This window comes from Stigmatopora nigra, unplaced genomic scaffold (assembly GCF_051989575.1).
Source record: "Stigmatopora nigra isolate UIUO_SnigA unplaced genomic scaffold, RoL_Snig_1.1 HiC_scaffold_52, whole genome shotgun sequence".
NCBI lineage: Eukaryota > Metazoa > Chordata > Actinopteri > Syngnathiformes > Syngnathidae > Stigmatopora > Stigmatopora nigra.
The window spans coordinates 117,504-132,500 of record NW_027551631.1 but is presented as its reverse complement, the minus strand read 5'-3'; the positions used below and the strand labels follow the sequence as shown (position 1 = coordinate 132,500).

The 14,997-nt window shown below is 38.4% G+C and overlaps 1 protein-coding gene across 1 annotated transcript in view; it reads right to left on the bottom strand.

Annotated features, from left to right (window-relative positions):
• Positions 1-14,997, bottom strand: part of hace1 (HECT domain and ankyrin repeat containing E3 ubiquitin protein ligase 1) — a gene marked incomplete at its 3' end in the record, with an annotated part of 83,927 nt that overhangs the window by 30,458 nt on the left and 38,472 nt on the right. Inside the window, exons 13-15 of the mRNA XM_077711868.1 lie at positions 11,964-12,032; positions 4,286-4,373; positions 1,174-1,285 (exon numbers count right to left, since the gene is read on the bottom strand). Of these exons, the coding sequence (XP_077567994.1) occupies positions 1,174-1,285; positions 4,286-4,373; positions 11,964-12,032 (269 nt within the window). The remainder of the gene's footprint in view (positions 1-1,173; positions 1,286-4,285; positions 4,374-11,963; positions 12,033-14,997) is intronic.

Sequence of the window (14,997 nt, the reverse complement as noted above, 5' to 3'; positions counted from 1 at the left end):
CTGAAGTTTTGCGCTTTCTCACAAAGTTGATCATAAATGTCACTTGACAGGTCAGAAATGCGCTCTACCACGGTATTGGCAGAAAGGCTGATGTTGTTGAACTGACTTTTCTTTTCTGGACAGACAATATGTGCAGCCTGTAATATGCACATTTTGATAAATTCACCTTCTGTGAATGGCTTGCCCGCCTTGGCAATCAGCTCACAAACGGCGTAGCTAGCTTCGACTGCTGCATTACTTTCTTTTGTAGCCTTCTTGAAAAAAGCCTGTTGCCTCAGAAGAATTGTTTTAAGACTGTCAACCTGGTTGGCTCTCTCATCGCCCTGGTATTTGTCGTACTCCTCAGCATGTCTCGTAGCATAATGACGTTTCAAATTATATTCCTTGTGGACCGCAACTTTTTCAGTGCAAATGAGACACGTCGGGTGCCCCTGTGCTCAACAAAGAAATATTGCACTCCCCACATTTCTTGAAACTGTCTGTGCTCATCACTGACCTTTGTCTTCACGGCAGGCTTTGAAACACACATCCCCGGGGCTGTAATATGGGTTTACACTAGGAATGAGTCTCGGATTGAATTTTTAACTTTCAGCCACGTGGTTCTGTGGCGCATGCGCACTTTCGATTTGACCGTTTGACTTTCAGACGCGCGGGTCTGTGGCGCATGCGCACTTTCGCTCTCCGATCGTATTGGATTACGGCAACACTCCGAGCCGAGCGGAGTGATCGGCTTCACGGCTTCTCCTCTGCCCAACTGATTGGAGGAATGAATGAGTGAGTGAGCGGGGCACCGGACAGCTTGGCCAATGTCCCGCCCTCCAGAGCCGTATACTTCACCGTGATTGGTTCATCCAGCTCCGAACACCGTGTCATTCATATCAATCTTGCGGACCGCACGGACATTAATCTTGCATATGAAGACGCGGGCCGCAAATTAGCATCCTGCGGGCCGCGGGTTTGGGTCCCCCTGCTCTAATCTTTTCAAGTAGGATAACTTGTACAATTGGTGGTTGACTAAATACTTATTTGCCCCACTGTATATTTATATCTATACACACACACATGCATATTTATATTGTTTTACTTTGAGATTACAGTGCATATAATTAAGAGTCGTTTTAAGATTTTTATTTTGTGGGGATGTTTGCTGCATTAAAAATAACTTGTCCTCACCTCGTTGGATGAGCAGGATGTCACTCTCATTAACGGGACGATGCACCATGTCTGAGCCTGTTTGTCCAGCTAAAAGATGCTCGTAAAACCACTCACAGCGATCTTTGAAAGGCTTTAGTCAAAAGCAAAACATTAACAACACCACACACACACTTTGCATTGCTTTAAGATCTGCTAGGAATCTGGATTTTATGTTGCAATTAACCATTTGTATTACAGATCCGGAACTGAGGACATTTGCATAATGTACACCTTTTATCTTAGAAAAAAAGTTCATAAAAATGTAAAAAATCAATGCTGAAATTCGTAAGCAGAAGCCACTGTTGCTATTAGGACTCAGCAATGAAAGAAAAAAAAGGACCATATTCACTCGCATATAAGCCACGTTTGTTGGACAAAAAAATTATGACTGAAACGAGGGTATTGCTTATACGAGCATAAAAAGACGACATGCACTAAACTGCAAGGTGACAAAGGCGAAACATCATAACTCCATGACGCCATGCTGCAAGACAATATGGTCATTTATTTCAAAATACAGTTTTTGTGAGAGTAAAAGCATTGTTCCCATACAAACTGTGAATGGCTTACATTTCAGCATAAACACTCAACTTTCTGACTGACTAATCAATCTTAGTCTTATGATTGGGTTGACATGTCCGCACAAACACTCAACTGACACTAATCAAAAAATCGTTGCCCTGCAAATGAATAAAACGTATCTGTCAGAAGTCCTGCCCACAACTGTCAGTTTCGCCTGAATATAAGACTCACTCACTGGTCATTCGGAGAGAGCTGCAGGGAGAGCAGACTGAGCGTTCATGCTGGTCGAGCACTCCCCATTCTGCAGTCTGTTAATACACCTATATCCTATTAAATTGATCCAACTCTTTCTGTGCCTGTTCCTGAAGTTTTATTACAAATCTATTATAAGCAGATAAAACAATAATTCCGCATTTATTCTTTTATTTTTATTTCTTGTTCAAAAGTGATAACTATTGAAGTAATATGAACCATGAAAATGTTTGAGTGGCAACAAGCTCGTAAGATAACATTTTTAAATGAACTTGTATTACGATGCAGACACTCAAAAATAAGTTAAATCTAACCTTACACTAAACTTAGTTGCCCCGCCTCCCCTGACTTTCAGATGCAACTAAGATGTTTGCTTTTGAATTCCTTGCAAAATATTCCCAAATGTCCTCACAATATGATAACACACGACCACTTGCCAACGAGAAGTAGTATATACACCATTTGCAATGACTAACGAGAAAAAAATAAATGCACAACCCTGCGCCCAATGCTCGCAGACATTAGACGAGGGAGTTGCGACCACAGAGACATTACACGAGGGAATTGCGACCACAGAGACATTACATGAGGGAGTTGCGACCAGAGACATTACACGAGGGAGTGCCCATGATGTTCTAATGAGCAGCCTGTCACGTCTGCTGTCTGCTCGTGTATCAAAATTGGTCTCGTATTTCAAGATAAATATTTGCTAACATTTTTTACTCGTATCTCAAATTGCTCGTATGTCGGTGTACTTGTATGTCGAAGTACCACTGTAATGTGCTTTTTATTCATACTGTATCTCAGAAATTCCACGTGCAATTATTTTTCATAAGATTTTCCCTTCAAAGTAACACATTTGTACTTGGCGGCATATACGCAAGAAATTGTAAAATTCAACAGATTTTAACGGTGCACGGATGCAGCTTATATGCAAGAAAATATGATAGTTATAAAAGGGATGATTGTCTATATGTATATCCAGAAGTGCTCAAAAGATTACATACACTTGTGGAAAAACAATGTCATGGTCTTTTTCCAGAGTTTCCAGTTATTTCTAAAACTCTCAATTTTCTCTGATAATTATTGGAACAGATACCTAGTCACAAAAAAACATTCCTGAAGTTGGGTTCTTTTATGACTTTATTATGGGTAAAAAGAAAGTGATCAAATCTGCTGGTTCAAAAATATACATACAGCAGCGCAAATATTTGGTAACGTCCCTTTGCCATTTTCACTTCATTTAGGCGCTTTTGGTAGCCACCCTCAAGCTTCTGGCAAGCTTCTGCTTAAATCTTTGACCACTCGACATGGAAGAATTGGTAGGCTTCAGTTACATTTTATGGCTTTCTGACATGGACTTGTTTCTTCACCATGGTCCACAAATTCTCAACGGGGTTTAAGTCAGGACTGTGGGAAGGCCATTGGAAAACCTTACTTCTAGCCTGATTTCGCCATTCCATTACCACTTTTGAAGTGTTGTGGGGTCATTGTCCTGTTGGAACACTCAGCTGCGCCCAAGACCCAATCTTCGGGCTCATGATTTTAGGTAATCTTGAAGAATTTGAAAGTAATCATACATCATTATCCCATTTAATCTCTGGAAAGCACCAGTTCCATTGGTAGCAAACCACTCCATCAGAATAATACAACCACCACTCCTTTGACTTTCCCATTGTAGTGTTTGTGGGCGTTTGCATCCAATAAGCCCTATGTAAATGGCCTCAGAGACGTCACCAGCTGCAGTCACTCATAATCACTCACAAGAAGTTAAGAGGCCATGCTATGAAGCTCATTTCACTGACAACTTTCTAAGTCACCAAAATTGCCAATTCTTGTTGCTGTATGTAGATTTCTGACCCAGCAGATTTGTGCTGTATGTATATTTTTGACCCAGCAGATTTGATCACTTTTTCTATTAACCCTTAATAAAGTAATAAAAGAAACAAACTTCATGAATTTTTTTGTGACAAAGTATCTGTTACAGTCACTATCAGAGAAAAATCAGAGTTGTAGAAATAACAGGAATCTCAAGAGAGCCATATTATGTTCTTCACAAGTGTATGTAAAATTTTGACCACAACTGTATATTTATACATACTTATGTGGGTGTATATGTATAGGTATTAGGTATATGTACGTGTACGTGTACGTGCACGTGCACGTGCACGTACACGTACACGTACACTATATATAGATCTATAGATCTATAGATCTATAGATCTATAGATCTATAGACACACACACGCGCACCCCAAGGTTGAAATACATGACGTGATAATAAATTTCTCTACACGGTTAACATAATATGTCTTACCTGGCCCTTAATGATATGCATGAAACGAGCCATAAGTTCTGGACACTCAAGCAGGAAATGGAAGTGGTTAAAGATTATTTTTGGATTCCTAGGAAATAGAAGCACAAATACATATATGGATATAGGGATATAGGGATATAGGGATATAGGGATATAGGGATATAGGGATATAGGGATATAGGGATATAGGGATATAGGGATATAGGGATATAGGGATATAGGGATATAGGGATATAGGGATATAGGGATATAGGGATATAGGGATATAGGGATATAGGGATATAGGGATATAGGGATATAGGGATATAGGGATATAGGGATATAGGGATATAGGGATATAGGGATATAGGGATATAGGGATATAGGGATATAGGGATATAGGGATATAGGGATATAGGGATATAGGGATATAGGGATATAGGGATATAGGGATATAGGGATATAGGGATATAGGGATATAGGGATATAGGGATATAGGGATATAGGGATATAGGGATATAGGGATATAGGGATATAGGGATATAGGGATATAGGGATATAGGGATATAGGGATATAGGGATATAGGGATATAGGGATATAGGGATATAGGGATATAGGGATATAGGGATATAGGGATATAGGGATATAGGGATATAGGGATATAGGGATATAGGGATATAGGGATATAGGGATATAGGGATATAGGGATATAGGGATATAGGGATATAGGGATATAGGGATATAGGGATATAGGGATATAGGGATATAGGGATATAGGGATATAGGGATATAGGGATATAGGGATATAGGGATATAGGGATATAGGGATATAGGGATATAGGGATATAGGGATATAGGGATATAGGGATATAGGGATATAGGGATATAGGGATATAGGGATATAGGGATATAGGGATATAGGGATATAGGGATATAGGGATATAGGGATATAGGGATATAGGGATATAGGGATATAGGGATATAGGGATATAGGGATATAGGGATATAGGGATATAGGGATATAGGGATATAGGGATATAGGGATATAGGGATATAGGGATATAGGGATATAGGGATATAGGGATATAGGGATATAGGGATATAGGGATATAGGGATATAGGGATATAGGGATATAGGGATATAGGGATATAGGGATATAGGGATATAGGGATATAGGGATATAGGGATATAGGGATATAGGGATATAGGGATATAGGGATATAGGGATATAGGGATATAGGGATATAGGGATATAGGGATATAGGGATATAGGGATATAGGGATATAGGGATATAGGGATATAGGGATATAGGGATATAGGGATATAGGGATATAGGGATATAGGGATATAGGGATATAGGGATATAGGGATATAGGGATATAGGGATATAGGGATATAGGGATATAGGGATATAGGGATATAGGGATATAGGGATATAGGGATATAGGGATATAGGGATATAGGGATATAGGGATATAGGGATATAGGGATATAGGGATATAGGGATATAGGGATATAGGGATATAGGGATATAGGGATATAGGGATATAGGGATATAGGGATATAGGGATATAGGGATATAGGGATATAGGGATATAGGGATATAGGGATATAGGGATATAGGGATATAGGGATATAGGGATATAGGGATATAGGGATATAGGGATATAGGGATATAGGGATATAGGGATATAGGGATATAGGGATATAGGGATATAGGGATATAGGGATATAGGGATATAGGGATATAGGGATATAGGGATATAGGGATATAGGGATATAGGGATATAGGGATATAGGGATATAGGGATATAGGGATATAGGGATATAGGGATATAGGGATATAGGGATATAGGGATATAGGGATATAGGGATATAGGGATATAGGGATATAGGGATATAGGGATATAGGGATATAGGGATATAGGGATATAGGGATATAGGGATATAGGGATATAGGGATATAGGGATATAGGGATATAGGGATATAGGGATATAGGGATATAGGGATATAGGGATATAGGGATATAGGGATATAGGGATATAGGGATATAGGGATATAGGGATATAGGGATATAGGGATATAGGGATATAGGGATATAGGGATATAGGGATATAGGGATATAGGGATATAGGGATATAGGGATATAGGGATATAGGGATATAGGGATATAGGGATATAGGGATATAGGGATATAGGGATATAGGGATATAGGGATATAGGGATATAGGGATATAGGGATATAGGGATATAGGGATATAGGGATATAGGGATATAGGGATATAGGGATATAGGGATATAGGGATATAGGGATATAGGGATATAGGGATATAGGGATATAGGGATATAGGGATATAGGGATATAGGGATATAGGGATATAGGGATATAGGGATATAGGGATATAGGGATATAGGGATATAGGGATATAGGGATATAGGGATATAGGGATATAGGGATATAGGGATATAGGGATATAGGGATATAGGGATATAGGGATATAGGGATATAGGGATATAGGGATATAGGGATATAGGGATATAGGGATATAGGGATATAGGGATATAGGGATATAGGGATATAGGGATATAGGGATATAGGGATATAGGGATATAGGGATATAGGGATATAGGGATATAGGGATATAGGGATATAGGGATATAGGGATATAGGGATATAGGGATATAGGGATATAGGGATATAGGGATATAGGGATATAGGGATATAGGGATATAGGGATATAGGGATATAGGGATATAGGGATATAGGGATATAGGGATATAGGGATATAGGGATATAGGGATATAGGGATATAGGGATATAGGGATATAGGGATATAGGGATATAGGGATATAGGGATATAGGGATATAGGGATATAGGGATATAGGGATATAGGGATATAGGGATATAGGGATATAGGGATATAGGGATATAGGGATATAGGGATATAGGGATATAGGGATATAGGGATATAGGGATATAGGGATATAGGGATATAGGGATATAGGGATATAGGGATATAGGGATATAGGGATATAGGGATATAGGGATATAGGGATATAGGGATATAGGGATATAGGGATATAGGGATATAGGGATATAGGGATATAGGGATATAGGGATATAGGGATATAGGGATATAGGGATATAGGGATATAGGGATATAGGGATATAGGGATATAGGGATATAGGGATATAGGGATATAGGGATATAGGGATATAGGGATATAGGGATATAGGGATATAGGGATATAGGGATATAGGGATATAGGGATATAGGGATATAGGGATATAGGGATATAGGGATATAGGGATATAGGGATATAGGGATATAGGGATATAGGGATATAGGGATATAGGGATATAGGGATATAGGGATATAGGGATATAGGGATATAGGGATATAGGGATATAGGGATATAGGGATATAGGGATATAGGGATATAGGGATATAGGGATATAGGGATATAGGGATATAGGGATATAGGGATATAGGGATATAGGGATATAGGGATATAGGGATATAGGGATATAGGGATATAGGGATATAGGGATATAGGGATATAGGGATATAGGGATATAGGGATATAGGGATATAGGGATATAGGGATATAGGGATATAGGGATATAGGGATATAGGGATATAGGGATATAGGGATATAGGGATATAGGGATATAGGGATATAGGGATATAGGGATATAGGGATATAGGGATATAGGGATATAGGGATATAGGGATATAGGGATATAGGGATATAGGGATATAGGGATATAGGGATATAGGGATATAGGGATATAGGGATATAGGGATATAGGGATATAGGGATATAGGGATATAGGGATATAGGGATATAGGGATATAGGGATATAGGGATATAGGGATATAGGGATATAGGGATATAGGGATATAGGGATATAGGGATATAGGGATATAGGGATATAGGGATATAGGGATATAGGGATATAGGGATATAGGGATATAGGGATATAGGGATATAGGGATATAGGGATATAGGGATATAGGGATATAGGGATATAGGGATATAGGGATATAGGGATATAGGGATATAGGGATATAGGGATATAGGGATATAGGGATATAGGGATATAGGGATATAGGGATATAGGGATATAGGGATATAGGGATATAGGGATATAGGGATATAGGGATATAGGGATATAGGGATATAGGGATATAGGGATATAGGGATATAGGGATATAGGGATATAGGGATATAGGGATATAGGGATATAGGGATATAGGGATATAGGGATATAGGGATATAGGGATATAGGGATATAGGGATATAGGGATATAGGGATATAGGGATATAGGGATATAGGGATATAGGGATATAGGGATATAGGGATATAGGGATATAGGGATATAGGGATATAGGGATATAGGGATATAGGGATATAGGGATATAGGGATATAGGGATATAGGGATATAGGGATATAGGGATATAGGGATATAGGGATATAGGGATATAGGGATATAGGGATATAGGGATATAGGGATATAGGGATATAGGGATATAGGGATATAGGGATATAGGGATATAGGGATATAGGGATATAGGGATATAGGGATATAGGGATATAGGGATATAGGGATATAGGGATATAGGGATATAGGGATATAGGGATATAGGGATATAGGGATATAGGGATATAGGGATATAGGGATATAGGGATATAGGGATGTAGGGATATAGGGATATAGGGATATAGGGATATAGGGATATAGGGATATAGGGATATAGGGATATAGGGATATAGGGATATAGGGATATAGGGATATAGGGATATAGGGATATAGGGATATAGGGATATAGGGATATAGGGATATAGGGATATAGGGATATAGGGATATAGGGATATAGGGATATAGGGATATAGGGATATAGGGATATAGGGATATAGGGATATAGGGATATAGGGATATAGGGATATAGGGATATAGGGATATAGGGATATAGGGATATAGGGATATAGGGATATAGGGATATAGGGATATAGGGATATAGGGATATAGGGATATAGGGATATAGGGATATAGGGATATAGGGATATAGGGATATAGGGATATAGGGATATAGGGATATAGGGATATAGGGATATAGGGATATAGGGATATAGGGATATAGGGATATAGGGATATAGGGATATAGGGATATAGGGATATAGGGATAGTAGGGATGGGATATAGGGTATAGGGAGTATAGGGATATAGGGATATAGGGATATAGGGATATTGGGATATAGGGATATTGGGATTTATGGATATGGAGAGTTGGATTTGTGATATGGGATTTATGGATATGGATTATATGGTTATGGATATATGGATATGGATATATGGATATGGATTTTGGATATGGATATATGGATATGGATATATGGTTATGGATATATGGAGTATGGATGAGTATGGATATGGATATATGGATATATGGATATGGATAGTATGGATATGGGATATGTGATATGGATATATGGAATATGGATATATGGATATGGATATATGGATATGGATATATGGATATGGATATATGGATATGGATATATGGATATGGATATATGGATATGGATATATGGATATGGATATATGGATATGGATATATGGATATGGATATATGGATATGGATATATGGATATGGATATATGGATATGGATATATGGATATGGATATATGGATATGGATATATGGATATGGATATATGGATATGGATATATGGATATGGATATATGGATATGGATATATGGATATGGATATATGGATATGGATATATGGATATAGATATATGGATATAGGGATATATGGATATATGGATATAGGGATATATGGATATATGGATATAGGGATATATGGATATATGGATATATGGATATCGGGATATATGGATATGGATATAGGGATATATGGATATGGATATAGGGATATATGGATATGGATATAGGGATATAGGGATATATGGATATGGATATAGGGATATATGGATATGGATATGGATATAGGGATATATGGATATGGATATAGGGATATAGGGATATATGGATATGGATATAGGGATATATGGATATGGATATAGGGATATATGGATATGGATATAGGGATATATGGATATGGATATGGATATAGGGATATATGGATATGGATATAGGGATATATGGATATGGATATAGGGATATATGGATATGGATATAGGGATATATGGATATGGATATAGGGATATATGGATATGGATATAGGGATATATGGATATGGATATAGGGATATATGGATATGGATATAGGGATATATGGATATGGATATAGGGATATATGGATATGGATATAGGGATATATGGATATGGATATAGGGATATATGGATATAGGGATATAGGGATATATGGATATGGATATAGGGATATAGGGATATATGGATATGGATATAGGGATATATGGATATGGATATAGGGATATATGGATATGGATATAGGGATATATGGATATAGGGATATAGGGATATATGGATATGGATATAGGGATATATGGATATGGATATAGGGATATATGGATATGGATATAGGGATATATGGATATGGATATAGGGATATATGGATATGGATATAGGGATATATGGATATGGATATAGGGATATATGGATATGGATATAGGGATATATGGATATGGATATAGGGATACATGGATATGGATATAGGGATACATGGATATGGATATAGGGATATATGGATATAGGGATATATGGATATGGATATAGGGATATATGGATATGGATATAGGGATATATGGATATGGATATAGGGATATATGGATATGGATATAGGGATATATGGATATGGATATAGGGATATATGGATATGGATATAGGGATATATGGATATGGATATAGGGATATATGGATATGGATATAGGGATATATGGATATGGATATAGGGATATATGGATATGGATATAGGGATATATGGATATGGATATAGGGATATAGGGATATAGGGATATAGGGATATTGAAACCTACTTTTACGCGTGTGTGCGTGTGTATAGTAATCAAATTTCATTTAAGTTAAAGTTGAATTTAAAGTTTACGGTCTGTTACGATCGCGCTGCTGTCAAGTCCCCTCTGCAAGCCTCTCTTCCTCCGTCCCTCCCTCCCTCTATCTCCCTCTCCTCTTTTTTCCGCTGGCGGCCTACTTCAGGAGAAAATATTTAAAAAACGTGCCAGCAGAAGTTATTGAGATATTTGGAAGTCTTGCGCAAAGTTCCTCAAATTCTAGACTGGAAGACAAGGTCGAAACACAATTATAACAAGTCCATTATTGTGGCTTGTGACTGGGCTTTCCCACGGTCTTAGACCCATATACAAATAAAATTTGATTGCGCTGAGTAGAAGCAAGTGTCTACGCGAGGACACGAAACTGCTGGTTGCTAGTTTTTTCCCCTCTGTAGACCAGGCTCATAAAATAATAAAATAATAATAAATGAAAAAACAAACCCTAAAAGAAATGATTTTTTTTCAAAAAACAAACCCAGAAAATTTAATTAATTAGTTTCCCCAAAAAACATTAAAAAAACAACCTCAAAAAATATTAATTGGAAAAATGGCCAGGGCTTTTTTTTAAGGTGAATGCAATGAGCTTCCGTAGAAGTCTAAGGAATGGCTGAGTCTGACAATGAACACTGACCCACCTGTTTACAAAGCATTTCAGCACTTCATCATGCTTGCAGACAAATTCAATAAAATGAGGGGATGTCATTCTGAGTAAAGACAAGAGAAAAAGCAATGAGTGAGAAACAGGCGAAATAGACAATTAAAGCAATTCTGTCATATAAATTACTCATCTGAAACACACTACTGCCTACACACAAAATAAAGCAGTGCTATAGGAAACAAATGTAGACCATACTTTTAATCAACAGAAAAACACAAGGCAAACCCAATAAGTGATCTTTTTTAATGATTATTGGAAATTAAAAAATGATGATTAAGGATTGCTGACGTTACGTTCTCGAATTTATAATATATAACCCTTTTAAATGTACATTGATCATGAATTTTGTATTTATGAACACTTAAATCAAGCATATATACACGTATCCCTTGTTTTTCACGGATAATGCAGAAGACATGGCCGCGAGTATCGAAAAACTGCGAAGTAGCATCACCCCTGAAAATTGAAATAAATTAAAACACTAAGTACTGTAATCATAGAGAAAACAGTTACTATAGACTTGATTAAAATAATTTAGAAAACTGGTTATTGGAGGTTTAGTCCAAGTCCTCTTCATCAGAATCGAGGGGCATTTTTCTTTAATTAATATTTCTGTTGCGGTTGTCTTTACACTTTCAAGACGATTGCCAAATTCAATGGCTCTATCAAGCGTCAGTTTCTTTTCGAGTGGCCCCATGCAGGGTAAGATGGCCGTGCTCCGAGCGAGCAGTGACGGGAACGTGAGTTTTTTTCACGTTTTATGCAAGATGCGTACATTTTTATCTTGACTTTCATCCATAGATGCCCAAAAAAAATAATTTCACATCTCTGGTGTTACTTGCAAGAGAGAAACCCATTCTGACATTGTATTCGTCACAACTGATTTCCTGCGAGCGGTATTTTCTCCTGCTCATTTAAGGCCTCGAATCAAAACAATTACAAGATATTGATTAATCCAATTGCGTTAGAAAAAACAACAACTGCAACAATCATCGCATATCAGGTATTCATTGATAACAATTAAGGTGGGAACTCAAAAACAACTAAAAACCCTAAATTAAACAAACAAGCCCCCATTCAGCAAAACAATTCCATAATCAAGCGGAACGAGCATCACAATTTAAAACAATATGTGAGTAACCCCCGGAGATTGCTTGATAGCCATCACGCTGTATCAGCAATAATTTAAGTGTCCTTCACAGGTCTGCATTACGAACTTGCATTTGGGGAAAGGGTCAGTCATATCTTCCAGTAATCAGTCCTTGGACCGAGGACTCGGTGAAATTTTACGTCCTGTTCTGTAGAGTGACCTCAAGCTTGCCCTGTTCCCAAATTGAAACTACAGGTGAAGTGAAACTCATACAAAAAAAAATATTAAATGCGCACATATATAATAGTATTACAGAATGACCCCAACTAACAGTGAACCGGCTAATGATAATAGCACAGAACAACGTCTTGTAAGAATTGAAAGTTTGTTGAGAACCACTCAGCCTCGAGGTTTAAACGCTTAAATTAATGGATGTCAAAATATGACTTTGCTGGCCAGCTTAATAAAATGAAGAAAGGGGTATACCTGCAGGTAAAAGTAAATTCAGCACGAGATAAATAAAAAAGAAAATAGAGGTAATTAAGAAGAGACAAAATTTGTTAATAGCAAAAGGGAAAAAAGTAAGACAACTCAATTTGGTTGTCAAACTTGTATGTGAGAGTCCGGCGCACGGTCTACTTGCCGAAAGATATTTAGCTGACATCTGGCCGACAGCCAACTCGCCGAAAGACCATCTGGCCGAACGTAGAATTAGCCAAACGACTATTTGGCCGACCGACTCTCCAGCCAAAGAACATTTAGCCGACCCGCTTGCCCCGCCACCGGTCGTGTGTGTCCAAGTTTTTCAACCTCGGCCCATAGGCCGTTACTGATAACAACATTCATTTAGAATAACAAGTTACAGATAACAACCTCCCTCTACACGTCAGACTTTAAACATAATACAGACACCTGCCACCTCCAGAAATTCTCCGACGACACCGCCATTGTTGGACGAGTGACTGACGGGCACGACCTGGAGTACAGGGGAGTCATCACAGCCTTTGTCGACTGGTGTAGGCAAAACCACCTGCACATCAACACCAGTAAGACAAAGGAAATGGTCGTTGACTTTCGGAGGACACCTCAACAGACCACTCAGGTGAACATCCAGGGTAAAGACATTGAAATCGTGGACAACTTGAAGTATCTGGGTGTTCACCTCAACAGTAGACTAGACTGGTCCACAAACATAGATGCCCTGTACAGAAGGGGCCAGAGCCGCCTCTACCTGTTGAGGAGCCTACGGTCCTTTGGTGTGTGCAGGTCACTGTTGAGGACCTTCTATGACACTGTGGTGGCATCTACTGTGTTTTATGCAGTGGTCTGTTGGGGAAGTGGGAGCACGGAGAGGGACAGGAACAGGCTGAACAAGCTGATCAGGAGGGCCAGCTCTGTTCTGGGCTGTCCTTTGGACTCTGTGGAGGAAGTGGGAGAGCGGAGGATGCTGACCAGGATGAGGTCCATCATGGACAGCACCTCCCACCCCCTGCATGAGTCTGTGGAGTCCCTCCAAAGCTCTTTCAGCAATAGACTGCTACACCCTCATTGCAGGAAGGAGCGCTTCCGCAGATCCTTCCTCCCATCAGCCGTCAGGCTCTTTAACTCAAAAAGGCTGCGGGTTAGGACCTCCCGAATTTCGGATACAGTGTAGATGTGCTTGTATATATATGTATGTGTATATGTATATATATATCTCACCAACACAGTTACCTATTTATATATTTATTCATGTATTTATTTACTAACTTACTATTAAGTACCCATTTGTGTATAATGCCTTTCCTATTCCTGCATCCTCACCCTCTTCCTATTGCAACAAAGAAATTTCCCGATTACGGGATGAATAAAGTTATCCAATCCAACAAGTTACAGTTTTCCTGGGTGGGCTGCTTTATTGATTCATGGGAAGTCACATGTC